The sequence below is a fragment of the Mustela nigripes genome, chromosome 14 (genome assembly GCF_022355385.1).
Source record: "Mustela nigripes isolate SB6536 chromosome 14, MUSNIG.SB6536, whole genome shotgun sequence".
Taxonomy (NCBI): domain Eukaryota; kingdom Metazoa; phylum Chordata; class Mammalia; order Carnivora; family Mustelidae; genus Mustela; species Mustela nigripes.
In genome coordinates, this window is record NC_081570.1 from 53,635,451 (window position 1) to 53,662,591 (window position 27,141).

The window sequence follows — 27,141 nt, forward strand, 5'->3', positions numbered from 1 at the left end:
TTGGTTTAGAGATGTAGCACTGGAGAAGTAAAGAGATGATCATAGCTGGGATTCATTTGGGAGGTGGTGCTAACTGAAATTTCTAGTGGATTGGTTATGGAGTATGGACAGAGAAGAACCAAAGATAACAGACTCGGCCCTGAGCATGCCAGTGAATAGCTGTACCAGATATTTGGGGAGGATCAGATGTGTGACATATTATTTTGAGATGCTTATAGATACCCAAGAGATGCTGAGCAGGCAGTTGCACATATGATCCTAGAGTTCATGCGAGATATATATGGGACTATCTGGTGTATAGATGTTTATGGGATTGCCTGAGATCATCCGTTTGGAGTTCAGTGAGAGAAAGACTGAGGCAATCATAGAAAAGAGGAGTGAAAAGAGTGTGGTGGCCTTGAAGTCAAGTGGAATCCAAATGAGCAGCTATGTGGAATACCGCAGAACAGTAAAGAAAAATGCATCAGATAACTAACATTGGGTTTGGCAAAGGATGATGACCTTAATAAAGTGGGTTGAGTGGACTGGAAGAGCAGAAGACCTACCTGATCAGAGTAGGTTGGTTAAGAAAATGGAATATGAAGTGGGGAGAGTGAGTAGTGCCAATTCTGCCAAGGAATAGTGCTCTGAAAGAAGCAGGTAGATGAGGTATATCTAAGATATGGGTTGTCCAGAGAAAGATTAATTTTTGGATTTCTAATATCAAGGTATCTATGTATGCCAGCAGGAAATGTATAATAGTTTATAATTTCATGATTTCTGTTTGGTGTTTTTGTTTTGTTTTCCTTTTGGTCATGAGAACTCAGTGAATTTCACCTACTGTTTCTAGACTTTAGTGTTTATCTGTCTCTGCTTTAAAGTAACTAAAATTTGTAATACGTCACATAAAGTAAAAGCTTCATTAACTTTGACTCAAGGAAAGGAGAAAAACTACGTCTAAATTCTTAAAACATATAGTATGTTAATTATAGTAATATGCCATTTTAGTTCCTGAAAATAAAATTCAAATCAGTAAACATTTCAATGTAATGATTATTTCATTGTGCATAATTCCTGCTAGTTAAAATCTTGAAAACATAGAGATGCCCTGAGAAGAAAATTGTGTCATCTGTTTTCTATCATTCTGGCTTTTTTTTTTCTATTTTAATACATATTTATAAATATTCTTTTGTTAATTTCAACAAATTAACAACTCAAGTATAGATGATTAATAATAAACTTTTAAAACTAACAATATTAGCATTTTCAATATTCTTCTCTGATGACTTTTAATGACTGTATAGATTTCCCTATGGGGATGAACCATTATTTATTTAATCAATCCTTTATCATAAGATGTTTGTACTGTTTCTATGAATAATTTCAAGGTTACTTGTGTTCAGAACCACACACACACACACACAACCTATACACAAATACATATTCATACATGAACACATGCATATACACATGAACTCAAATGATTTACTAAGTTAAATGCATTGTTAAGCTAAGAAACTCTATCTCCATTTCTGGTAGCAAGCTAGGGCCTGTGTGTTTTATTTCACGTAAAACATGTGTGCTGTGGGTTTTGAGTAGGTGTGTCTAGATTATTGTATTTCAAGATTAATAGATTTGCTGAATTTTATATGCATATTTACCTGAATTTTGGCATGCAAACTCCATATGCGTTTTCAGAATAGTGTTCTACAAAATGCTGTTTTTCCTTGTCACCTGCTAAACCAGCGGCTGAGTGTGGTGGGGGAGGATTCAAAAATGTTTGGGGAGTGCTAGGTTAAATAAAGTTAGCAGGTTTTTTTTTTACAGCAGGAATTCACATTTATCAAGACAACCTCATTACCGATTTACAGTTTTTGCCATGTGTGTAGAGAAAATGAATATATGTGGATTGCTACGGAAGGGTACAAGGAGTAGACCTAATATTTTGGTCTGTAATTAACCTTTGAAGAAGACCACCTTTTGAGTTGTTGAAAGAACGGGATATGCTAAAAATTCATTTTGACTTTGCTTTGTGATTATCTTGAAAACTGCTTGACTTAAAAATGTTCTCTTTTTTCCTTAAGTGAAGCCTGATCCCCCATTAGATTTACATATGGAAATCACAGATGCTGGCCATTTGAAGATTTCTTGGTCCAGCCCAACATTGGTGCCATTTCAACTTCAATACCAAGTGAAATATTCAGAGAATTCTTCAACAAACATGAGAAAAGTAAGTATATTTCAATAAATTAAACGAATAGTTGAGAAGCAACTAAAGTAAAGAGGAGGCCCCTTCCACGTCCTGAAGAAAATGCCCTTTGCATGCCAAACAGGCAAGGTCCTTCTGGACGAGAATCAGCTCTAATTTAATATTATATCACTGGCTTTCATTTAAGATCAGCATAGGAAATGATCACATGAATAGCATATCCTCATCTGCGGTAAATACTTTTAGAGAAATTGTTTGATGTTGCACAATATCTCTCATGTATGGATCCCTGTTACATATTGAGAGGAGTGTGACAAATTTTTCCCAGACTTTAGTGCCAGAGGAAGTCCCAAGGTCTTCTTCCAAAAAAGAGTTTATGTTTGATTAGTAGGTTTCTCTGTCTCTCTCCCTCCCTCTCCCTCTTCCTTACACACACACACACACACACACACACACACACAGCTGAATGGCAACAGGAAGACCAGTTACAGAAACTCGAATTCATAATTATAATTTTCTCACCTACAGACCTCTGATTTCTGATTTTACAATTCCAACTGTTGTTTTATTGGTCAGCATATTTGTTTACTTGCACTGTGTGCATTTGCTGTATAAAGTCTGTCAAATTCTTTTTGCATTCTTTCCGTATTTATTGGGCACGTACTAGGTACTAGGAGCCGTTCTACGTGCATCAGGATGTCCTGAGTGGTAGAGCTAACGGGTGCTGGTGGAGCTAGTAGGTTGTAATAGTCAGTGGAGGTGGGGGAGGCCTCATGGAGAAGGTGATACTTGAGCAAGGATCTGAAGGAGATTGGTGAAGTAGGTATCTAGGGGGATTAGTTTCCAAAGAGAGAAAACAGTAATTCAGAGGCCCTAAGCCAGGGGAGAAGCTGGAGGTTGGGGGAGGCAGTGGTGGAATCAAAGAGAAGAACGAGAGGAAGAGGAGGGAATCATAAAGAGAATGGGCCATGCATGGACTTTGGCATTTTCCTTTGTGAAACAAACTGTTACATAATTTATAAGTAAAAACCTGTCTTTGTAGCTCTGGGCCAATTTTTAAAAAAGACTTTATTTTCATAAAGAACAGAAAAGGAATCCATGGTATCCTGTGTGGAAAAGCAGAGTTAAGGCTTTTCTGGGCTTCAGTTTTCTCATCTGTAAAATGGAGACAAGAAGATTCAAAATCTAGGTGGCCTGCTATTGTATAATACAAAAGGTGAGAATCACCTTTTGGTCTCTGGTACCTCACAGTTTAAGAGGCCAGGGAGTTCAATTGCTTTGGAGTACATCATTGGAAAACAGTGTATTTGCTAAGCAATTCTTATTAGTGATTGTTTTATGCAGAATTAGGTCTTTCAGATATTTGCCCTCTAGTTTGTAAACTGTATTTTGATTCAGTACAGCTTCTTAGGGTCAGGGTTCAGGTTCTTAAAATTATTCATGCCCTCCTCTGTGACACTTTCCTCTAGGAATGTTAATAATTCTGTGTCTGCTCCTGCTCATGATTTTCTACCACGTGTGTATTACAGATGTCAGTGGTGGCTTGAAACTCCCTGCTGACTGGCTATACCTCTCAAATTTCACAAGGTCAATATTAGTTATCATTCAGTAAAAAATGTCTGCTGATCATCACTGTGTTTTTCTTCTTGGAGTCGTGGGTTATTTAAAATTTTATCAACAAAGGTGCAAACATTTGTTATTTTCTCACTGTTCTCTGTTTAATGCTACCGTGGTCCGGCCAACTATTCTGTTAAGATTTTCATTCTTTGAAACTTGTTGGGACTGCTTGTTCTCAATTTTGATGAAGGTTCCATGTCAACTTCATGCTCCGATGTTTTCAAACAATATTTAACAGGCTGATGAGATTGTCTCAACTACATCTCTGCTGATAGACAGTGTGCTCCCTGGGTCTTCATACGAGGTTCAAGTGAGGAGCAAGAGACTGGATGGCCCAGGAATCTGGGGTGACTGGAGCACCCCTCTGATCTTTACCACACAAGGTAGGCTTTGTAATAGTAGCTCCTATCAAGAGAATATGCTTCCCGATTTTTCTTTTGGCCTATTGTAAGCGTCTTAAATTTTGTGGCAATAAGCCAAAAGGAGGGACACAATATTAACATTTTATTTGAGTATTGGCAGGTAAATTTGTGAATGAAAACTTGTAAAAAAAAAACAAACAAACAAACTTGTGCAAGAGCTCCCAAGTTTATGTGCATCTGTATTGAGTGTCTTGCTGAATTACTCTTACCTATTCAAAAGATAGACTTTTTTTTTTTTATGATTTTATTTATTTGACACACAGAGAGAGAGAGAGAGATCACAAGTAGGCAGAGAGGCAGGCAGAGAGAGAGAAGGGAGGAAGCAGGCTCCCTGCAGAGCAGAGAGCCTGACGTGGGGCTCGATCCCAGACCTGAGCCGAAGCCGAAGGCAGAGGCTTTAACCCACTGAGCCAACCAGGCGCCCTCAAAAGATAGACTTAATAGAAAGGTTCCAGAGTCACAAATTCAGAACGTTACTGGTATCAGTGTTTCCTTAATTTACATTTAAAATCAGATATATTTATTTGACATAAATTCCAAATATTCAAATTTCATTTATTATATTTAAATAATATAATAAATAATAACATAATGGAATAATTCTTTTCACTCCAGATGATGGCTTTTAAGAGTTTTCACTGTCAATTTTCATGTTTTTAATCTTCAACATCAGAAAACCTGTGGTTTATTCTAAACTTCCTCATGAAGTTGAGGTGGTGTTTTACAAAGGGCGCAGACATCTTGGAATGGTCCAGCCCTGTCATATGCTAACTTGGGACTCGGAAGACACTCCAGGTCTTTTGCCTAGTTGTCTGATCCGTCCAAAGAGCAAAATTATTCCCACTGAAACTCATGCAGGGTGAATATGGATCTGTAGAGACAGCAAGTGCCATGTAAGTCATTAAGCAGATAGTCAACACATTTAATGAATTAAGTCCATTTACTGATTACTTCCTATTTAAAAAGCATCAGTTAGTCAAAAAGCCAGTAACATTAGTGGTTTAAGAGCACTGCCTTTGGAGTTGACAATGTTTTATAAAAATTCTGGCCTCACCACTTATTTGGAAAGTTTCTTTGCCCTTCTGTGCCTCAATTGGCCCATCTGCAAAATAGGGACATTCTTATTTGGATAGAATGAAACAGTACACCTACTGTGCTCACTATAGTGTCTGAGCCTTAGTAAGCACCCAGTGAACAGTAGATGCAATCACAGTTTCCAAATCCACAGTCTCAATATTCAAAACCTCAGCATCTAATGAAGGTGACAGGTTGACATGATACATAGCTAATAGCATGAGCAAGGTTGTCAGAAGAGCTAACAAAGTTCTAGGCAGCAGGAAGGATTGGTTCTACCCAGGAAAGCCAGGGACCTTCTGTGAACAGATTTAGAAGACATGGATTTCTCAGATAATTATTCAGCATCACAATGTGTGTGCTGAGGACTCAGCTTCTGGAATTTTTTGGAGGAAGGTCACCTTTCTACCGTCAATTATTTATTGTTGATAAATAGGTCTTAATCACCAGCAGTGAATTATGTAGAGGGGAATAGATTACAACACCAACTTTTAAAGAATGTCCCATGGAGGTTTTTAAGAGAGTGGGATGGGGTGCAGAGGAGGCAAGTGACCCTGACCCCCACTCTGAGAGGCCTCTGACTTGCTACCTTCACTTACTATCCAGTGAAATAGTTCTCTTTCACAAGAAGGTGGTGGAACAACAATAGCAACAACAATAATAAGACATTTATGGAGTGCTTCTTGTGTTTCAAGCACTGCTCTAAGTGCTTTCTTCTTTGTGATTTTACTTCTTAATTAGATCTGAAAACCCACCTCCTCCCCAAAGAAGAGGGAAATTCTAAAAGAATCATTGTTATTTTTAAAGTTTGCTAATATTCAAATTGTAGATTATACCTTTCTAAAATAATGATTCTTATCAATTCTGTATTTAGTGGGGTTAAGATGAACATTTTCATCCAGCATAATATAATAGTTATTTGTGTTACATTTCATGTAAGATTTTATTTTGGATTGTTCAGCATAGGTTTTTAGACCTTTGGATGGACATAGTTTTAGTTCTGTTTAACTTTGTATAAAACTCTTTTAGACTACTAGAAAGTAACCTTTCTTAGGGCACATCAATATCTGTAGGATTAAATTTGCTCAGGTTCCTCAATTTGTTGGACCATGTTTATATGCTTTTATACATAATATAAATCAGATTTTTAAAATATACATTATAAAGCACATACATACGTATATATATGTTCTTCCCTATGCAAATATTTAGTGTTTTATGTATGTGACAGTAATAAGGATATGCTTCATTGAAAAGAAACTTTGCCAATTTACTTGCTTGTACAGTGTCTAAATATTGCAATTAACACCTGGCCTTTTACTTATTTGCCTAAGATGTGTCCCTTTAGTGACGTTAGACATTCCAAACAGAAATATCTGATAGTAAGTGAGAAATAAATCCGGACAGCGAGTAAGTAAATAGTCCCCAAAGGGCAGAATTTGTTGATTTAGCAATGAGTGTAAAGGTAAGCTTACTATTTTAACAGGCTTGGATGGCTTAGATGCCACTGAGTGGTACCAGGTGATTATTAAGGGAAAGACAGAAACTTGCCAAATAGGAAGTAGACCAGGGACACCCAAGAGCGGGGAGAAAAAAGCCTTTACACTTCAGTAGCTCCCAAGCACATTTCTCTGTGATAGGATCGTCTGCAGTAATGGTGTAATGATGGGTACTGAATCACAAATCACAGGTGTACCTAGCTTCATACTTCCCTACTGGATAATAGTAATAATAGCAACAACAATAATAAGACATTTATGGAGTGCTTCTTGTGTTTCAAGCACTGCTCTAAGTGCTTTATATGTACTATCATTTTATCTTTTCGATCCCCTGTGAGACAGGTATTGATAGTCCCCTTTTATAGACAGAGAAATCGAGATTTAGAGAGGTTAAGGAAATTGTAAACGTGGGCCCAATCTAGACTGGCAGTCTAATTCTAGCGTTCATGTTCATACACACTAATACTGTGATTAAGTGCCTAATGTATGTTTATACAAGATTTCTGGTGTCACTAAAAATTGATCCTGGGAACTAATAAGCGATAAGCTTAATTACATAGAGCACTTCCGTAGAACACCTCATTTCCTTCGTGATTCCTGGTAAATGAGGCTTCAGCGTTGCTTGGGTTTTTCAGGTCTCAGGTTTGCTGAGTTTCCTTCACCACAGTTCCCGCATCCCCCAGTGCTTACCGCGCTGGAGGCTTGTTCTTGAACCCTGTGCACCAGCAAAGTCTGTTTCTCCAACCTTGGAGCTTCCTGCTCTTGTGTAAAGGATTTGGATCCTTCTCCCTTAAACCTGGGTATTTGCTATTATTAGATTATCCCATGCTGTTCACTGCTAGGTGCTACAATGGCATCCACCAAACAGAAACATTCTGTAAGACTGAGGCATTAACTTATTTACAGTAAATTAGCACATCTACTTTATCACTTCCAAACACTTTGGATTTTATTGATTTTTTTTTTTTTTTTTTTTTCTGAACAGAGGCTGTCTGATGTATTGGTGCCAGGACAAATAGATGTTAATTATCAGTCCCTTTATAGCTACTACTTTTTGTTTGTTGATTTGTTAAAACTACCTACCAAGTGTACAATTAATGAAGCATTGACATTTTAATCAAGGAATTCTTATAGATTTTTAAAAAATGAATTGGCTAGGTTCTTTCTTTAGCTATTGGGAGGTGTTGGATTCTTTTAGAAGAAAACCCAGGACCTTGCCAGAACTGAAGAAGTCCAAGAATATTGCAATTAAGTTATGCTACATACTAAAAATAAGTTCAGAAGTGCTGACTTCTAGTAATACCTTTCTTAATTGCACTCTTGTCCTGTCAGAGGAAAAACGGATAATTTCTACATTTCATACTCGACAGTGCTTGTAATGTATTAGAGAAAATATTTTCCCATTAGATAAAAATAGAAAATCTGCTTTGAAAATTTAAAAATTTATTTTCTGGTCATATAGTAAACATATTTTAATATAACTTTAAGGTGTTTTTTTTTTAAGTAAGATGTTTTATAATTTATGTTCATTGAAATAATTCACTAATATTTATCAATAGAATTTCTTTTAATGAAATTCACTAGTATAGATTCTGCAAAAGTATTGGTACTTAGTCACGAGAAGAAAATTATTTTTTTATTTTACAGATTAAATGTTGTGTATCTCACATGAGAATAAAATATATATGTATGTTATTTTGAAAATTAAGTATTTAACATTTACTTCATGTCAATTTCTATATATTCAGTGTACATTTTACAAAATCAGGTATTTAATAACTTGTTTTTATTCTTTTTAAGCTAATATTTTAATATTTAATCATGCCAAAATACTATGTCTTTAACTGTATTTCTCAATTTAGCCTTACTTAGTCATTCAATTTTGAAATGAAGTGCTTTGAGATTTTTATTATCTTCAAAAGATTCAGTTTAACTTTTGAAATCTTATTTGTACTCTTTATAAAAATAAATTACTCTTAGACTTCCGAAGCAGTTCAGTAATGAGATGTGGAGCATATTGAAAATAGATTAATGATCTTTCAGGTCTGTGCTACATACTTGTGTGTGGTAAGTAATGTTCCAATGATGCTTGAGCACCACCCTAGGCTAGGATTATGAATCTGACGGACTGACTTCTGTCAGTGATTTCATGCTACTAAAACTTTTCCTGTTTATGCTTGACTGTAGAAATACCAAGGAAAATGTTTTTTAAGGATTGTAAATATAAGGACAGGGGAGTTGAGCTAGCTATTACAAAAAAAGAAAAACTTAAATAATAAAAATCAATGAAGTTTTGGGGTGCGTTGGTGGCTCAGTCGGTTAAGTGTCTGCCTTTGGCTCAGGTCAGGATCCCAGGATCCTGGGACTGAGCCCCCATCAGGTTCCTTGCACAGCAGGAGGTCTGCTTTTCCCTCTGCCTGATGCTCCCCTTGCTTGTGCTCTGTCAAGTAAATAAAAATCTTAAAAAAAAAAAATCAATGAAGTTTTTTGTTTTTGTTTTGGGGTAATCAGGATGATATGTATGAGAACAAATACATTCTTTCAGCAGAGAATGGCCTACCTTAAATTGCACAACTGAAATACAGTTTTTGTAATGCATTGTGGCAGAAATAATTTCTTCCTATGTAAAGAGTCATTTACTTTTATTTTCTTTCTAATTAAAAATATAAATAAACTATGTTTCCAACAATAGGAGACCAAAAAAATAGTATAGAATAGTGTGGAGGCCTTAAAAATAATATTTTAGAAAATATTGGTTCCCTTTGTCTGTAACTACACCATACTGGCATTAAATAACTTGAAATATTACAGATCAGTATTTACAGTTTTTCCTGTTTTGGTGCCTTGACACATCATTGATTTTACATATCCTAACTAGTTTTCTTATTTAAAGTTTACTTTTCTACTTTCCTACTTATTTGAAATTTTTGTATATCGAAATGAATCAGTAGCAACCACCGTTTAGTCTTGGGGTTTTTGCCTTAGGGTGATTTGATTCAAGAACTCGCCCTACATTTCACTGATTTTTAAAGCGGAGTCTGACGGAAAACATGCCGTTGTGGAATTAGATTATATTTCACCTGAATTAATTTTCTGCCTATCAATCAGCAAGTGACAATTATGCACAAAAATTTTTGTAGTAAGTTTCTATGTTTAGAAAATACTGGACATTTTTGAAAGTTCAAGTCATTTGGGAATGAGAGTGCCTGAGATACTATGTAACTGTCCATAAACAGGCAGGTACAGTTGCACAGTCTCTTAGTGCACTCATTTATTTTTGGCAGTGTGAAACTGAATGCATTGTGAAGCCTTTCTACATAGCCTCAGTTCCTCACAGGATGTTTTTGGTCTTCATCCCATATCCTCCCCTTCTCTTACTGCAGATGTCCTATACTTTCCGCCTAAAATTCTGACAAGTGTCGGGTCTAACGTTTCTTTTCACTGCATTTATAAAAGTGAAAACGAGATTGTTTCCTCAAAAAAGATTGTTTGGTGGCTGAATTTGGCGGAGAAAATTCCTCCGAGGCAGTATGCCGTGGTGGGGGACCGCGTTAGCAAAGTCACGTTTGCACATTTGAATGCAACCAAGCCTCGCGGGAAGTTCACCTACGACGCCGTGTACTGCTGCAACCAGCAGGAATGCCACCATCGCTATGCGGAACTCTACGTGATCGGTAAGAATACCGCCCTTCTCTCCGCTTCCTTCCACAAGCAGATGTTTATTACCGACCCTGTGTTAGAGTCCCATTGATAATGTAAGGACATGTTGTTTTCAATAAAAATTGCTTTGGTGTTTTTGCTTTGTATTAATATTTTAATGTGTTTTAAATAGATGTCAATATCAATATATCATGTGAAACTGATGGGTACTTAACTAAAATGACTTGCAGATGGTCAGCCAATGCAATCCAATCACTCATGGGAAGTACTTTGCAGTTGAGGTATCACAGGTATGTGTTGTTCTTGCTGTTTTATTGTTCTGTGGATATGGTGAGATAAGACTTCTGGTAGAGATATCATAACAGTTCTCTAGGAGACGTTCTTCCTGAAAGAGGAAGGTACAATCTACTTGATTAGGAAATTTTTGAGGGATCAAATAAAAAACTCACATTGAGGTAAAAATGTATTTTGTTTTCACCTCAAATTATTTTCTCTGATAATCAATTAATTTTCCATAATTGCATTTTAACTACGGAATGAAATCCAAGAAAAACTGGTTTCTGTACATTTTAATTTGACTTAGGGAATTGACTGGAGGAGACTATCAGCGATTATAGAAGTCCAATATTATCTGCTGAAGATTAATATTTTGGAAAAAATAAGGGGTAGTAACACAAAGATTGTAAGATACAATATGAATACTTTTAGAAGTAGGAAAGATTAAGAAAGAAACACTTAATAAGGAGTGAAGTGTTTATCACTAAAGAGTAATTTGTGCTTGTTTATTTTTATCCTTCCCTGTCTTGAAAAGAATTCAAGGCTTCATCTTCCTTTAGTATCATGTGAAATAATAGCACTTGTTTAGGAGAAGGTAGATACATTTTTATTTTTATAATCTCTCATATTAGTTTTCAGTTATGTGTACTGCTCTCAAACACCCTGTGCCAATTTGTGTTTTGTATTGGGGTCTTCCAGTTTGTTTCACTTGTCCTCATTTATTCTTAATATCTAAGTTTTCTACTGAAAAACAAAACCCCCTCCTGAAATATTGCAATCTGAACTCTATACTTAAAGTGACCAGTTTATTGTAATGTAGTATTAGAAAAAGAAATAGGACAATTTCTTGCCATTTCTTACATACGAATAATAGTTGGCTTCATTTTACCTGGTAAGAGTATTTTGAAATCAATAGAATATTTATGGTTGCCGTTTTACTTTTATAATCTGTCTTTATTTTCTTTCCATGGCATTTTTCACATTAAAAAAATGTATTGGTGGCTGACCATCACAAAAGCTCTGTGTCTCTTTTGTCTTGCTAACATTTATGAAGAACAGCAAAAGTCCCTGCATGTACTTGGGCATGGTTTTTTTAACCTCTCTAAACCTCGATTTCCTTGTCTGTAAACTGGAGAGAATGATAGGACTTCCAAGGTTTCCATGAGAATTGATGATATATTCCATTTAATTGTAATTAAGTGATAGAATTTCTCCTAGTAAATATTCAGTAAATGGCTCTTGCTGTCATGATGACAAAGACACTAATGTCTGCATTCCAAGTGGCGTATAGCTGTGCTTTGGTACATGGTCACAGTTCTCCTTACCCACAGAGGAAGCCTCATGCCTGGTTCTCATCTCTGCCCCCGCACCACGCCAGCACTCATTCATATACACACCCCAATGATTGTAATGTTGGAGGGGGTAAGCAGGAAAAGTCACAAAAAATAGAAAATGAGAAACAGAAAAATAAAGATTTTTCATTTTCTTGTAACCTCCTAGCTCCATTTTTATGGAAATGGTAACTGCTACTTTAACCACTTAAATGATGTATTCAGAGCAAATAGTGGCACAAGGAAAAGGACCAGTGCTGTGTAAGTTCTGAGGCAGAGTGTGGATCAGGACACAGTTATAAAAATTACTTTCTTAAATTTCTTCCCTGAGGAAATGTGTTAAATGTGTTACATATTTAATCATATGACTCAGGTATGAATCAAGAATTGGTATTATTATCATTATATTTCTTTGAACTGGATAATATTAGAACATTGTCAATTAGGCTATAATTTACTATCATTTGTATCTTCAATTTATGGTGGAATATAATCTGTTTCTAAAGCGTAAGAGATTTATCTTCCTTCCCATTTCGGGAGTGTCCCAATACCAATTGTAATCTCTACTTCTAAAATGGTATCACTTATGTATAACATTAGCTTGACTTTCAAGGTGTTGTAGGTTTTATCTCTAATTGGATCCTTATCTCCTTCTTAGAGCAATTCCACTTATTTTACTTGCATTTCCACTTATTACCTAATAAAATATTTAGGATGGTTTATTGTTTACTTTTATGGAAAGACATAAAATTTTGATTTAGCTGGGAATTCAAAAATGTCTTTCCAATAAGAACATTTGTTTTAGATGGAACAGAAATCAAATATCTTATTGCTCAAATATTTTATTGCTTTCATCACTGTTGCATATTAACTGACTGTTCTCGTATCTTTTAAGGAGCAGCCTTTACTGTTCTGATGTTCCATCTATTCATCCCATGTCTCAACCCAAAGATTGCCATTTGCAGAGAGATGGTTTTTATGAATGCATATTTCAGCCAATTTTTCTCTTATCCGGCTATACAATGTGGATTAAAATCAATCACTCTTTGGGTTCACTTGACTCTCCACCAACGTGTGTCGTTCCTGATTCTGTGGGTATGTCAAACTCTGTGGTGTGTCTTCATTTTTATGAGCAGATTTGGATAGAGATTGATTCACGGAGACTGCTGTGTTTTACCATTTCCTGATCACACTATATTTAAACAAAATTTTTTTTCATGTTTACAGCGCAATTTGGAAGACAATCAACCTTAGAGAGTCTTGCTATTTTTTATCTTCTTTTAAATTACTTGTAATTTATTGTATTTTTGCAATAAGAATATTTTCAACATATAATCTGACAAGTTATATTGGTCATTGGGAATAAAATTCAGCAGTAAGAGTATTCTAAATAACGCATTGCTTTGTTTTTCTCCCAATATACTTATGAAAACATTTGGTGTTTTTAATTTAAAAATTTAACTTGGGTATTGTGATAGATTTTGCAATCTAGTAGTCATAACCCAAGAGTTTAATTTGTGAGGCTGCGTAGGGTACAGCAGGATTCAAAATAACTAAATTGAAGAAGAGACAAGTAGATCAAGCATGATGATATCCATCATGAATTTTAAGTACACTTTTAAAAAAAGATATATTGATTTCGAAGTTAAGGGAGTTCTTGACATATATAATATATCCCTCCAATATTAATGTGAAATCTTTGGGAAATGACCCATTTATAATTATACAACAGAGGTAAAGGAATATCTTTTGGTGCTATATTTTGTTTTGGGAATTATGCAAAAAATATTTGATTCATTACATTTTCAAATAATTAGTACACATATGAAGTAAAACCTATATTTTGTTAAATATAGCATAAAGTCATAATTTTTAGTGTTTTTTTTAAGATTTTTTATTTATTTATTTGACAGAGAGAGTGAGCACAGGCAGATAGAGAGGCAGGCAGAGGCAGAGGGAGAAGCAGGCTCCCTGCTGAGCAGGGAGCCCAATGTGGGACTCGATCCCAGGAGGCTGGGATCATGACCTGAGCCGAAGGCAGCTGCTTAACCAACTGAGCCACCCAGGCATCCCTAATTTTTAGTTTTTTAAATACCATAGAGTCCCAATTAATTGACTCCCCCTGGGCCCCCCTACCCCATGCTATTTAGTTTAGTTCCATTTAAAGTGATTTTACTGTAAGCAGTACTTCTCTGGTACTAAATATCTTGGGATGGCAAAGAACTCTCCTACCTCTCTCCACCCCACAGACATGCACAGATATAACCTCACATGTACTAAAAGACAAATGTAACATGGATTTAGTTCTATATGCTGTCCAAACAACCCTCAATATTATTCTTTTCAGTACTAAAATAAGGAGTTTAAGTTGGGCTTCTATTAACTACTTAGTCCTAGGAAACAATGTGGAGATTCAATTTTAGGATCCAACTGCTAGCTCCACCTGTTATTAGCTTTGTAAACAAAGGCTAAACATGTAAGTGTTCTGTGACTATTTTATCACTTATAAAATGTGGAAAGCTCCTCTTAATGCCCCAGGGTGTGTGTTGTGGATCATTCAAAACTCTTATCCATTAAGCATCCTTTCTGTAAACTAGATATTCATGGAATATATCCATATGACAGCCATATGATTCAGTCAAGGACAATCTTAACATCTCTCAAACGTACGTACTTCCTTTTCTGAGGAGGAATTATCTTTTCAGGAGATGAAATGCATGTCCTCTTACTGGTTGGTAAAGAATGTCTTCTTCATATATGAAGAGTTGAATAAGTATGAGAAACCGTATAGTAGTGAAAAAGTTCAGGGGTTTGGTCATCAACAGTCTAAGGTATTGTTGATGAAGTCTGCAGCTGCAGAGTTCACACTAGTGTCCTGGGCTTTAGGACGTTTAGTTCCAAAATACATTGAGTTTGCATATTGTCTTTTACTTTTTTTTTTTTTTTCAAGAGTCCTTGCCATTCTGATCATCTTTGCCTCTATTTCTGACCTCCAAAAGCCTGTTTTCCTCAGATGATAGAGAACCAGGTCTTTACTCTGTAAGACTATCTCTGACCTTGACCTAGAAATACTTAATAGTAGGACGGTGTGAAACTCACACATGTGGAAAAGAATGCAGTGTGTATTTTATTTTTCCTTTTATTAAAGCTCTGCATAGAACAGATATGCTATGGACACTTATGTGTTCAGTATGAGATCTTTTGCATGCTGAACTAATGGCTTAATTTCTAATCAGATCTTATTATTACTTGCAGGTGACATGGTCAATGTATTGATTTTTTTTTCAATCAGACTATTTGCAAACTAGAGATAATCCCTTTCTTACACTCACATAAAATTGTAGGGGAATCAAGTGAGATAATGAATGAGAAAGCTTTGAAAAGGAGATGCTGTTTTATAAATATTGAGTATAAAACTTATCATAATCATGTTTTAAAACTGTTATCACTATTTAAGTTGCTGTTATAGTATACTGTTTTTAAAATTTCTAGTGAAACCACTGCCTCCATCCAGTGTGAAAGCAGAAATTACTGTAGAAATTGGGTTATTGAAAATATCTTGGGAAAAGCCAGTCTTTCCAGAGAATAATCTTAAGTTCCAGATTCGCTACGGCTTAAATGGAAAAGAAGTACAGTGGAAGGTACATTTTACCTAGAAATGTCTCCAGCTTGCCTCATTAAGTGTTGTTTCTTAACAGCTGTTTTAATAAGTGTATTGATTAGGCTTTATTTTATTGGCATAAAAGTACCTCTTCGTGTATTCTATAGCTATTTTTGTTCAGTAGGTTGCTATAGGTCTAACCCTTTTAAGGAATGACATTTCCTGCAAGCCATCATTTCCCAAAATGAGCGTGACAGAACATTGATCTCATAAAATAGTCCTTGAAAATAGATTGCATGGCTGAATCAACGTAGAAAAGCCTACATCACTGTGTGTTCCTGGTATAGAATTGCTCTCTGGTACATACTAATGGTTCAGAGAGGTCCTGCATTAAAGAAACATTTGTGATTTTATTTGTGACCTTTATTTCATCCTATGTTTCTCAAACTTATTTTACCAAGGAACCCTTTTTCCTTTAACATCTAATAATAGTCTCTAGTACGTGTATGTTCATTAGGACATATTTTGGAAGAGGCTGCTTTTATCAAACAACCAAAATCACACCCAGAGTGGCGAGTGTGCCTATGATGGCTGGCCATGTCAGTTTTCAGATGGCGATCTGCAAAGACCCAGAAACATCAGGAACCCTAAATAGGACATTAGATCCTGATGATTTTACCTGAAAGGAATGTGACCGTTTACCAGCTTATTGAGGAGACTGAGTAACAGAGACATGACTATGTAACCACCAGGTTAAAATTACTGAGAGTTTTTTGGATAGGGAATTAGTGGACAAAGATTAGGACCAGAGTGAAGAGTGACCGGGGAGCAAGATTCGAGTAGGCCAGTCCAAATCTTGTTCTGAGGAGGAAACAAGATGATTAAGACAATCCTTAGCTTGAGGGAGCTCAGGATCCAAGTCTCATGCAAGTATTTCTCAAGCCAGAAAACACGAAGTCAGTTCTGTCTTAATTTTGGAATCATATTAAGGTTTTAAAATGCAGTTTGGGGCCCGCCAGCTGTGGAGGGGTTCGTAATGATTCTTCTACCGCTTGGCCTTATTTTCAGATGTACGAGGTGTACGAGGCAAAATCAAAGTCGGCCAGTGTCCTGGTGCCAGACCTTTGTGCTGTCTACGCAGTTCAGGTGCGCTGCCGGAGGCTGGACGGGCTGGGCTACTGGAGTAACTGGAGCAGTCCCGCCTACACCGTTGTCATGGATATAAAAGGTTTGTGGAGATTTTGTAAATGCGTCTTAAGAATGCAATGAAGGCGCTTTCAAATATGACTCTAGCATGTTCCTCCTGAGAACACGTGTACAACTTGGGCTTCTTGTCGTTCTGCAGTTCCTACCAGAGGACCTGAATTTTGGAGAATCATAAATGAAGACACCACTAAAAAGGAGAGGAATGTTACTTTACTCTGGAAGGTATTCCCTGCTTTTTACATTAGTCTTAAATTTTATTTTCACGCTCATGAAAGGTTGACTTGGTTTCCATTCCGAGATGGGATTGCAGAGAGCTATGCAGGGGGGCCTGGCACTGGGTGAGGGAGTTCATTCTGTTCTCAGCTGAGCATTAATTTGGCGAAGTCACTTAAGACTCTTCAGCCTCAGTTTCCTGATCTGTATAAATGTAAGGCTGGACTGGTGGATGCCTGCTCAGATCTTACTCCCACCTGCCCGGATGGTTCCACACCTTGCAGGGACACATGGGTATGCATTTGTATTTTATTTTCCCATTATTTCTCACTTAGAGGAATCTCAATGACAAAAAAATACATTGAGAAGCACTGTTCCAGTCTATTGTAGAGAGTCGTTATCTATTAGGTTTATAAGGGATTGGTTTATCTTATTTGAAGATTATTTATTCATTTCAGAGAAAGCGTGAGCAGGGGGAGGGGGAGAGGTCAGTGTGTGGGGGCAGAGGGAGAAGCAGTCTCCCCACTGAGCAGGGAGCCCCACATGGGGCTGGATCCCAGGACCCCCAATTCATAACCTGAGCCAAAGGCAGATGCTTAATCAGCTGAGCCGCCCAGGTGCCCCTGGCTTATCTTATTTGAAACAGGTAGCAGTAATGGGGCAGGTGGAGTATATTGTTAGTACTCTGTAAAGTGAAAGAGTGGAATTGGACTGGACTTTATATTGGAATCATCAGTGATCTGGTATGATTTTTTTTAAACTATGAGCAGAAATTCTGGGGTGCCATATACATGGTTCTGATAGCCTCTGTTACTTGAATTAGCAACAGATCAGAAGAAACAAATGATTAATCTTATTGGGATTAACATAAATGATAATTAACATCTTTCCAGCTTTTTTGTTGTTGCTTTACAGAACTAGGGGGTTATTATTCCTTGTTTGCTGTTTCGATAAGGAAACTCTTGATTCCCTGCTGGTCCCTCTTTTCTCTAAAAGTACTATGAAATTTATTGGTAGGAAAGTGTCCTAATTGTATCCATATTTAGTTATATTTGAATGATTTATTCTCCGAGTCTTAAGGGGAAAAAAAAAAACCAAAAGGAAGAAAAGAAATTTCCTACATTCCATACCCACCCAGACACCTTCACTGTATGTGGTCAGAGATGGGCCCTATCTCCCCTCACCTCCCTATACCTCAGCCTTGAACTAAATGGGGCTTTCCCTGTTCTGACCTTGCGTCCCAGTGGGGAATGTATAAGAAGAGTTCATGGGCTTGGTTGGTATAAAAAGCACTGGAGCCCTTGAACTAATCAATTTTTGTGTTTACTACAGCCTCTGATGAAGAATGACTCATTGTGCAGTGTGAGAAAATATGTGGTAAAACATCATACTTCCCGCAATGGAACATGGTCAGAAGATGTGGGAAATCACACTAAATTCACTTTCCTGTGGACAGAACAAGCACATTCTGTTACAGTTCTGGCTGTCAACTCAATTGGTGCTTCTTTTGTGAATTTTAATTTAACCTTCTCATGGCTTATGAGCAAAGGTAAGAAAGGGTACACAGTAGTAAACCTGTACCCCTTTTTAGTATTTAATCTTTACATACTCCACCCATTCCAAAGGATCGTCCAAGAAGCCTGCAATACTCTGAACCTGGAGAGCTCTCTTCCTTTATTTCATCTCTTCCGAAAAATAGCAAAACAGATTGCATCCTGATTATGTAATATGATCCTTGGGTTTTCATATAATAGAACCATGTTGAAATAGTGTTATGATCAATGAGAATATTCTAGTAAATCTAATACTTAAATCTCTTGGATCAATGGAAGTTGCACATAAATCAATCTCTCTCCTTGTCTGTGTGTGTGTGTGTATGTAAAAATAAATAAATGTATATGTGTGTTATGTTTATTACACATATGTAACAGTATTACATACTATTGGATGCAAGTAATTGATTGGACTTGCAAATTAACCTGTACTTCATTTCTTATGAGTGATGAACCTTCTTTCCTTAATTTTGATATATTTGATTAGTTAGAGATTCAAGAACTATCTTTAATAGGAGTTCCTAATCTGGATTACATATTCAGAGTATAACCTTTTAATGGAAAATTTCAAATCTACCCTACCTCTACTCATCTCTTCCATGAAGTCTTTGCTTATTGCTTTAATTAGATATGTCCTAAATCAAGGTGCTTTCTACCTTTCTTTAGGTTTTTTTATGTCTTCCTTGTATTATGATTACTTTTGTATATATGGGGTAAGCTTCTAGTAAGTTCCATAGCATCTGCACAATGTTTTACACTAAAAATATTTTCTTTTTTTTTTTCAAAAATTTTATTTAAAAATATTTTGAACCAGTATGTTCTAGAGATATTTACTGAATGCTGTGCTGTGTTAGGTGTTGGGAATTCCAACGAGAGAGAAACTATAATGGTCTCAGCATTTGGAAACCATTCAGAAACCATGCAGACCATGAGAATGGTCTCAGCAATCACAAGAGTCCAGTAGATAACACAGACATTGATCAAATAATCATCCAAGTTCATGCCTATTTATAAGCCGAAATCAGTGTTCCCAGGAAAGGAATGTAATTTCATAAAAGAAAAGAAAATAGAACCTGACTTGGCATTGAGGGTTAGAGAAGCTTTCTTAAAAAGCAGTATAGGAATTAAATTTTCCTCCCAAAATGGGGAAAAAGCATGGGCTCCTGAGACAGGAATAGTCTGATTGAAAGTCCTCATGGCACAGGAGAGGACCTGAGGGAAGAAGACCAGGGTGGCTCTGGTGCAGAAAATCCTGAAAGGCTGGGAGGCTGACTGAGGCTTGGCCCTGTGCCTCACAGACATGCTAGGCGGTTCCTCCTCACATGTGGAAATCCAGTGGAGGCTTTTAAGTGGGGCTCTGTGAGGAGGATGTTAAGTAATCAGACTTGTCCTTTGAAAGCACAACTCTGTCAGCAGGAGAGGAATTTTCAGGGAAGCCGAGGATGATAAATAGGCTTGTGTGGTGTTCCAGTGGAGAGCAATTTTTTTGACTCTATCCCAAAACCCCATTTTGGTTTCTCCTCAATGGCATACGTTTCTACATCTTTCTGCATATATGACTCTGTGGTACAAGAATAATTGTATTAAATCAAAACCACAATGAGATATGACCTCACACCAGTCAGAATGGCTAAAATTAACAAGTCAGGAAATGATAGATGTTGGCAAGGATGCGGAGAAAGGGGAACCCTCCTACACTGTTGGTGGGAATGCAAGCTGGTGCAGCCACTCTGGAAAACAGCATGGAGGTTCCTCAAAAAGTTGAAAATAGAGCTACCCTATGACCCAGAAATCGTACTACTGGGTATTTACCCTAAAGGTACAAACTTAGTGATCTGAAGGGACATGTGAACCTGAATGTTTATAGCAGCAATGTCTACAAAAGCCAAACTATGGAAAGAACCTAGATGTCCATCAACAGATGAATGGATAAAGAAGATATGGTGTGTATGTGTGTATATATATATACATATGTGTGTACACACACACACACACACATATACAGTGGAATACTATGCAGCCATCAAAAGAAATGAAATCTTGCCATTTGCAATGACGTGAATGGAACTAGAGGGTATTATTATGCTAGTGAAATAAGTCAATCAGAGAAAGACAATTATATGATCTCTCTGATATGAGGAATTTGAGAGGCAGGGCAGGGGTTGTAGGGGTTAAGGAGGGAAAAAATGAACTAGGTTGGGATTGGGAGGGAGACAAACCATAAGAGACTCTTAATTTTTTATTGTTATTAACATATATTATTAGCCTCAGGGGTACAGGTCATAAGAGACTTTTAATCTCAGCAAACAAATTGAGGGTTGCTGGGGGTGGGGGTAGGGATAGTGTAGCTGGGTTATGGACATTGGGGAGGGTATGTGCTATAGTGAGTGTTGTGAAATGTGTAAACCTGGTGATTCACAGACCTGTACCCCTGAGGCATATAATACATTATATGTTAAAAAAATGAATAAAATAAAAAAAATTGTATTATATTTATCTATATAAATGTGAGCCTTCTCTAATATCTCCCTTTCTCCAATAGGTCATATGGCCCTGAAAGTGTTAGGGGAATTTTTTTATTAGTTTTGAATTTAAAAACAAATTTCCTTCTTTTCCCCTCAGTAAATTCTGTTCAGTCGCTCAGTGCTTATCCTTTAAACAGCAGTTGTGTGCTTCTCTCCTGGACGCTATTACCTAGTGACTACTCTCTGATGTATTTTGTTACTGAGTGGAAAATTCTTAATGAAGACAGTGAAGTTAAATGGCTTAGGATCCCTCCATCAGTTAAGAAGTATTATATCCACGGTAAGTTTGGTGTGCTTTAATAAGTTTTTCTTACAGATTAGCATGAGAGTGATTATTAATTTAAATAAGATAGCCAGTTAATAAAAACTTCAAAAAAATGTAAATGATACTACCATCTTACCACATATAATCCTATCATTTTATCACAAACATTCAGTTCTGTTTCATTTGATCCTTTCTAAATATTTTACAGTCATAATCATGTCACCTATTGCTTTTCTTCTGGTTTGTTCCTTTGATATATCACAAGCACATTTCTGTTTTCTCCCCAGTCCTTTTAACCATGATTTTTAGTGATCATATAGCATTTTATTCCCAAGTCTACTTAAACCATTTATTTATTTGAGAACACTTTTTGTTGCTTCCAGCTTTGCATTTTTTTTTTCCCTAGGACTGTTTTTTAATGGCCTTTGATATCTGCCACCAAATTGTTTTCCCTAATCTGTGTACCAACATATAATGCTACTAGCAGTGAGTGGGAATGCCAGGCTGAAGGTCTACAAATGTAGGACTAAGTGATGTAGGCAGTATAAACTCCCAAAGTAGACCAGTTTCCCCAGGATGTGATTAAAGTACAAAGTAATCGTGTACAGTACAGTATCTCCAAGTCTGAGTAAGGTTTTAGTAGGGAAGCTAACAATTGCCATGACCCTATTATTATACAATATCACTCCAGAGACTTGTACTTCTGTTTCATCCCAAAGACCCTAGAATTTAGCATCAGGGCAAATAGAAATGATTGATAGAGAACTAATTCAGTTCATTACCATTATTGTCCAGATGGTTATTCTCTGTGCTTTTCTTAAAACCATGTAAATATATAATCTAGGCCTCAACAAGACTTATCCCTTGTGGAATACTTGTATGTTATTAACATTTATAAAAATGATACATCACTGATCGATTCATTTTGAACTTTGCTATACAGATGGTTGTCCCCCTGACAGGGGGATCCTTGGATAAGCAAGGGGACTCCTGGTCCCCACCCCCACTGCTTTGCATTTCATAAGACTTTTTAGTCTCACAGCTGCCTTGAATGGGGAAAATAAGGAAGTTAAGTGCCCATGAAAGGGGAATATTCCTGGCTTTGGGGATGTGGGAGAGGCGGTAAGACATATTGTCCTGGAAAGGGAAAGTATAAGTTCATACACCATGAGCTTGAACAAACTGGCTATCATTAGAACATGCCCTTGAAAATTATAGTCTTGTGTCTTTGGATAATATTTTCAAAAAGCATTTGAAAATTGTTATTACTAGGAGAATTTGGAATGCTTAGGTGGTTTTTGAAACTCCCTTAATCATCAGTTTCAATCCATAAATAACAATTTATTTCTATGTTTGGAAAAATAAGAGAGTCACCTAAAATTTTTTTATATAGGTTTCACTTGTTAGTGTTAATTCAGTAAGAATGACCTTTAATATATTTTTCTCCTCAGATCATTTTATCCCCATTGAGAAATATCAATTTAGTCTTTACCCAGTATTTATGGAAGGAGTAGGGAAACCGAAGATAATTAATAGTTTCCCCCAAGGTAAGAATTTTCCTTTGGTTTCTTTTTATACAATGTGTGTTTTCCTACTCAGTTAGCATCTGATTATTTTCTTTCTAATGGGTCATGGAAGAGTCTAGAATCTTACATAGATGTGTCAGGGAGTGATTGCAGAAGGGGTACATGGACCCTTGGTGGTTTAAGAAGAATAATCAAGCATGGTATTCTTGAATTAGAAATTAACATTTTCCATCTCAAACTGGATAAAAAGTTAATGGAAACAAAATAAAGGAAAATATGCATCAGTGCAATAAAATATATAATCAGAAAGACTAATTAGAAAAATATTAATTTTCTATACAATTTATATAAATGCATTTACCCTAAACAATATGTTTGGGGGTATATACTTATGAACCTTTAAATTTTTTTAAAGATTTTTATTTTATTTATTTGACAGAGAGAGAGAGAGACAGAGCACAGGTAGACAGAGTAGCAGACAGAGGGAGAGGGAGAAGCAGTCTTTCTGCTTAGTAGAGAGACCCAGGACCCTAGGATCACAACCTGAGCTGAAGGCAGACCCGTAACCAACTGAGCCACCCAGGTACCCAGGCCTTTAAATTTTAATTAATCTTTTAAAGGAAACACTTTTCCTCTAAAAATAAAACTGGAAAAGTAGTTATAGAAATAAATTTAAATTTGAATTTATTTAAATTTCTAATTCACTTTACCATACTTGGAGTATCAACATTTTGATTTTGCTATTATGGCTCAAATTGTCTTCAAGTCCAAGCAACCTAATAATGAAGTTTCAAGAGAGAAATATATTTCCTAGTTTTAGCATTAAGATGATTATAAGAACCCATTTATTTATTATTTGATTCATATGTGCTGGGAACAAGAACTGGGGATACAGCAATAAACATCTGTCTCCGTCCTTAAGGAGCTTAACCCTCATGCTCTAATGGAAGTGAAAGTAAACAAATCATGTATAATATAATGACAGATATAAATAAGTGCCATTCTTGTTGTGATGAGCACTGGGTGTTATATTTAAGTGATAAATCACTAAATTCTACTCCTGAAACCAATATTACACTATATGTTAATGAACTAGAATTTAAATAAAAACTTTAAAAAATTACTTGCACTCAAAAAAAATCCCAAATCAATAAAACATAATGTAAGAGTGACACTTGTTAATAATTAATAAAAGGACTAATTTAATAATAACTTTTAAAAAGTGCCATGAAGCAAAATAAATGTAAGATGAAATGATAGAGTTAAAATGTGGTGCTTTTGTTAGGATGGTCAGAATTGGTCTTTTTAGTTCAAGCCATGCAAGTACAAAAGAGAAGAGCATTTTAGACAAAGGAATAGCAAGTGCAAAAGTTCTGAAGATTGAGCATGCTTGGTGACTCAAGAAGAGCAAGGTAAATGTGTGTGGACTGAACAAAGTAGAGATTGGCAGGTAATGAATGTTGAATTCTCTAGAAGCAGATACTGAGACAGAGAGTCATAAGAACAACTTTAATTGGCACTTTGACTCATATAACCTAAAGTGATCACATGGAATTGGCAGAAAATAATTTTGAAAAGGTGTTTTGTTAACTCACTAAAAACATAATTCTGTACAAAAAATATTTCATTAATGTGGTCATAACTATACTTTTAGCTTCTTTTTTATGTTTATATCTTTAACGGTAGTACATATTTATGATGAAATCAGAAAAAAGTATGCTGTAATTTTTGGTACAGAAAGATGTTTTTACTTCCTCAACCTTCTGAATCATGTGAATTCTATTTCTTTTCAGATGATATTGAAAAACACCAGCATGATGCAGGTCTATATGTAATTGTGCCAATAATTATTTCCTCTTCAATCTTACTGCTTGGAACACTGTTAATATCACACCAAAGGTATTGTACGTGGGCTTACGAATCGTTATGGCCAAAGCTCTTGAACATATCTAAACCTTGATTTAAAACCCAAATCAGAAACACTATAGTATCCTAAATATGTTTATGTGGTATTCAGTATACAGTTAAGATGGCCTAAAAAGAAAAGGACTGTTTTCAGGAAACCACATTTTGTTTTGCTAGTACAACACAAACATCATGGACGAGATTCATGTTTTAAATGTAAATACATTCAGAAAATAACAAGCTTATAACAGGAAATCTGAGGCAGTATGTCCTCAGAGAGGGCAACCATGGCTTTTAGAGCTGTATAATTTGGGTTGAGGACTTTTAGTGGTGAAGATTTACCTGGAGTGGCCAGTTCATTTATGATTAGGAAGCACTCCAGTTTTTAAAAATCAGCACTGTGTGGCTTTCCAATCTGTCTAGTTTGCAAATGGCCTTGAATTTCTGGTGGTTCTAGGGTGCCATATCACTGTGTGCTGAGAGGCCCAGACCTATGAAATTATTTCCCACATGTCAAATCTCTACAGAAACTTTTGTCTTATAGCAAAAAAGAGGGATGGGAGATTTTAGAATCTGAATGTATCTTTCAGTCAGGTGAGCCCATGGGGCCATAGCAAGTGGAATTGTTTCTGAAACTCAACTGATGGCCCCTACTTTTCCTTTTTGAGAAGGGCAGGGAGGGGCAGAGGGAGAAGGAAAGAATCTTAAGTAGGCTCCATGCCCAGCGTGGAGCTCGATGTTTGGCTCAATTTCATGGTCCTGAGATTGTGACTTGATCCAAAATCAGGAGTTGGATGCTTAGCTAACTGAGCCATCCAGGCACCCCGATGGCCACTTTTCATATATTGTTTCTCCAAGAAAAATCCACTCCAAGTGTTTAGCACAGTGCCTGGCAAAGAGCTTTCAGTAAGTGTTGGTTATTTTATTATTCTAGTGATTATTAACTTTAATCTAGATAGAACATTGGTGGAAATCTTCATGGGGTAGTGTGTGAAAATGAATCAGATTCTACTGAGAAGTAGCTGATCTGGTAGATTAATTTCTAATTTGTGCATTCATTAACTGTGAACATTTTTGATATGAATGTTTTTTGTTTCTCCTTTATAGAATGAAAAAGCTGTTTTGGGAAGATGTTCCAAACCCCAAGAACTGTTCCTGGGCACAAGGACTTAATTTTCAGAAGGTCCCTTTTTCAATTTTTTTAACCCAAAATATGTAAGATTGTGCTTTAGATGCTGTATGCCTTATATAGCATCCAACATTTTTAAAGTTTAAAATAGTTTAAGGATAAGGTTTAAATCTTATTTTATTCAATTCATTTAAATATGAGTTCTGTTTAATCCATTATGTGTTTTCAAGAATAGCAGGATGCAGAGATGTGAAATTAGGATGAAAACAAAATTTTGTAGGTAGTTCATCATATGAAAATTAAATACATAGGTATATATATACATATATATATATAATATATATCTTCTGATTTTTAGTATATAATAAAATAAATATTAGAATATTAAGGGTTAAATCTGATGGAGAACAGATATTTAGATATACTTTTTTGGTGTAAATTGATTGTCTTTAGGTAAAGGCTGGAATCAATACAATATTTTTAATCCCTGTAATTATATTCATAATTATTTAAATCAATTAAAAACTATATAAATAATCCTGTCCTTAAACACTGCAATCTGAAAAAAGAGCAGTTGTGTCCTACTAAAGCTTACATTTAAGCACATGGTTTTTTTTCAAGCTGAAGTACTTTATAAATTAGCTATAATAAAATAATTTGTACATATATCTTATAATAGAATTCCCCAGAAAACTGTAGAGTTTAACTAATGTTTTGTTAATTCTTATAATTTCCCCTGAAGCAAGGTTGGGTTTCCACCCAGAAAATTGAGAAAATAGAATTCAATTTTCATGTCAAAATATCTACACAATGTTTTAAACATTAATCATATGGAAGTTTTAAGCAGTCTTAACAATTTCATCTTTATCATTAGTCACTGTTAAAAGTCTTCAGTGGTTTCCTTTTAGCTGCGAGATAAAGTTCAGTCCCTTTAAGCTAGTACTCAGTGACCTCTCTCTGTAATCTGTTACCAACCTGTGCATCCTATTTCTTCTGTCCCTGGGCCTTGATCATGCCTTTGCTCTTCCCTTTACTTCTACAGAGCCTACCACATTGGTGAAGACTTCACTCTAGTCCCTTTTCTACAAATTTTCCTTTAACTAAAGTAGTTCAGAAGATTTCTCTCCCTCTAAGTTCCCAGAGCATTTTAC

General features: G+C 36.0%; 1 protein-coding gene across 8 annotated transcripts in view; it reads left to right on the forward strand.

The window, feature by feature from the left end:
* Window positions 1-27,141, forward strand: part of LEPR (leptin receptor) — a 116,443-nt gene that overhangs the window by 75,940 nt on the left and 13,362 nt on the right. For all 8 annotated transcript variants that reach the window (XM_059375008.1, XM_059375007.1, XM_059375005.1 and 5 more), the window contains 13 exons: window positions 2,064-2,209; window positions 4,044-4,188; window positions 10,184-10,474; window positions 10,633-10,750; window positions 12,963-13,162; window positions 15,560-15,708; window positions 16,737-16,896; window positions 17,014-17,096; window positions 18,420-18,636; window positions 21,263-21,445; window positions 22,882-22,977; window positions 24,750-24,855; window positions 25,969-26,044. In XM_059375008.1, the coding sequence (XP_059230991.1) occupies window positions 2,064-2,209; window positions 4,044-4,188; window positions 10,184-10,474; window positions 10,633-10,750; window positions 12,963-13,162; window positions 15,560-15,708; window positions 16,737-16,896; window positions 17,014-17,096; window positions 18,420-18,636; window positions 21,263-21,445; window positions 22,882-22,977; window positions 24,750-24,855; window positions 25,969-26,044 (1,970 nt within the window). The remainder of the gene's footprint in view (window positions 1-2,063; window positions 2,210-4,043; window positions 4,189-10,183; window positions 10,475-10,632; window positions 10,751-12,962; window positions 13,163-15,559; window positions 15,709-16,736; window positions 16,897-17,013; window positions 17,097-18,419; window positions 18,637-21,262; window positions 21,446-22,881; window positions 22,978-24,749; window positions 24,856-25,968; window positions 26,045-27,141) is intronic.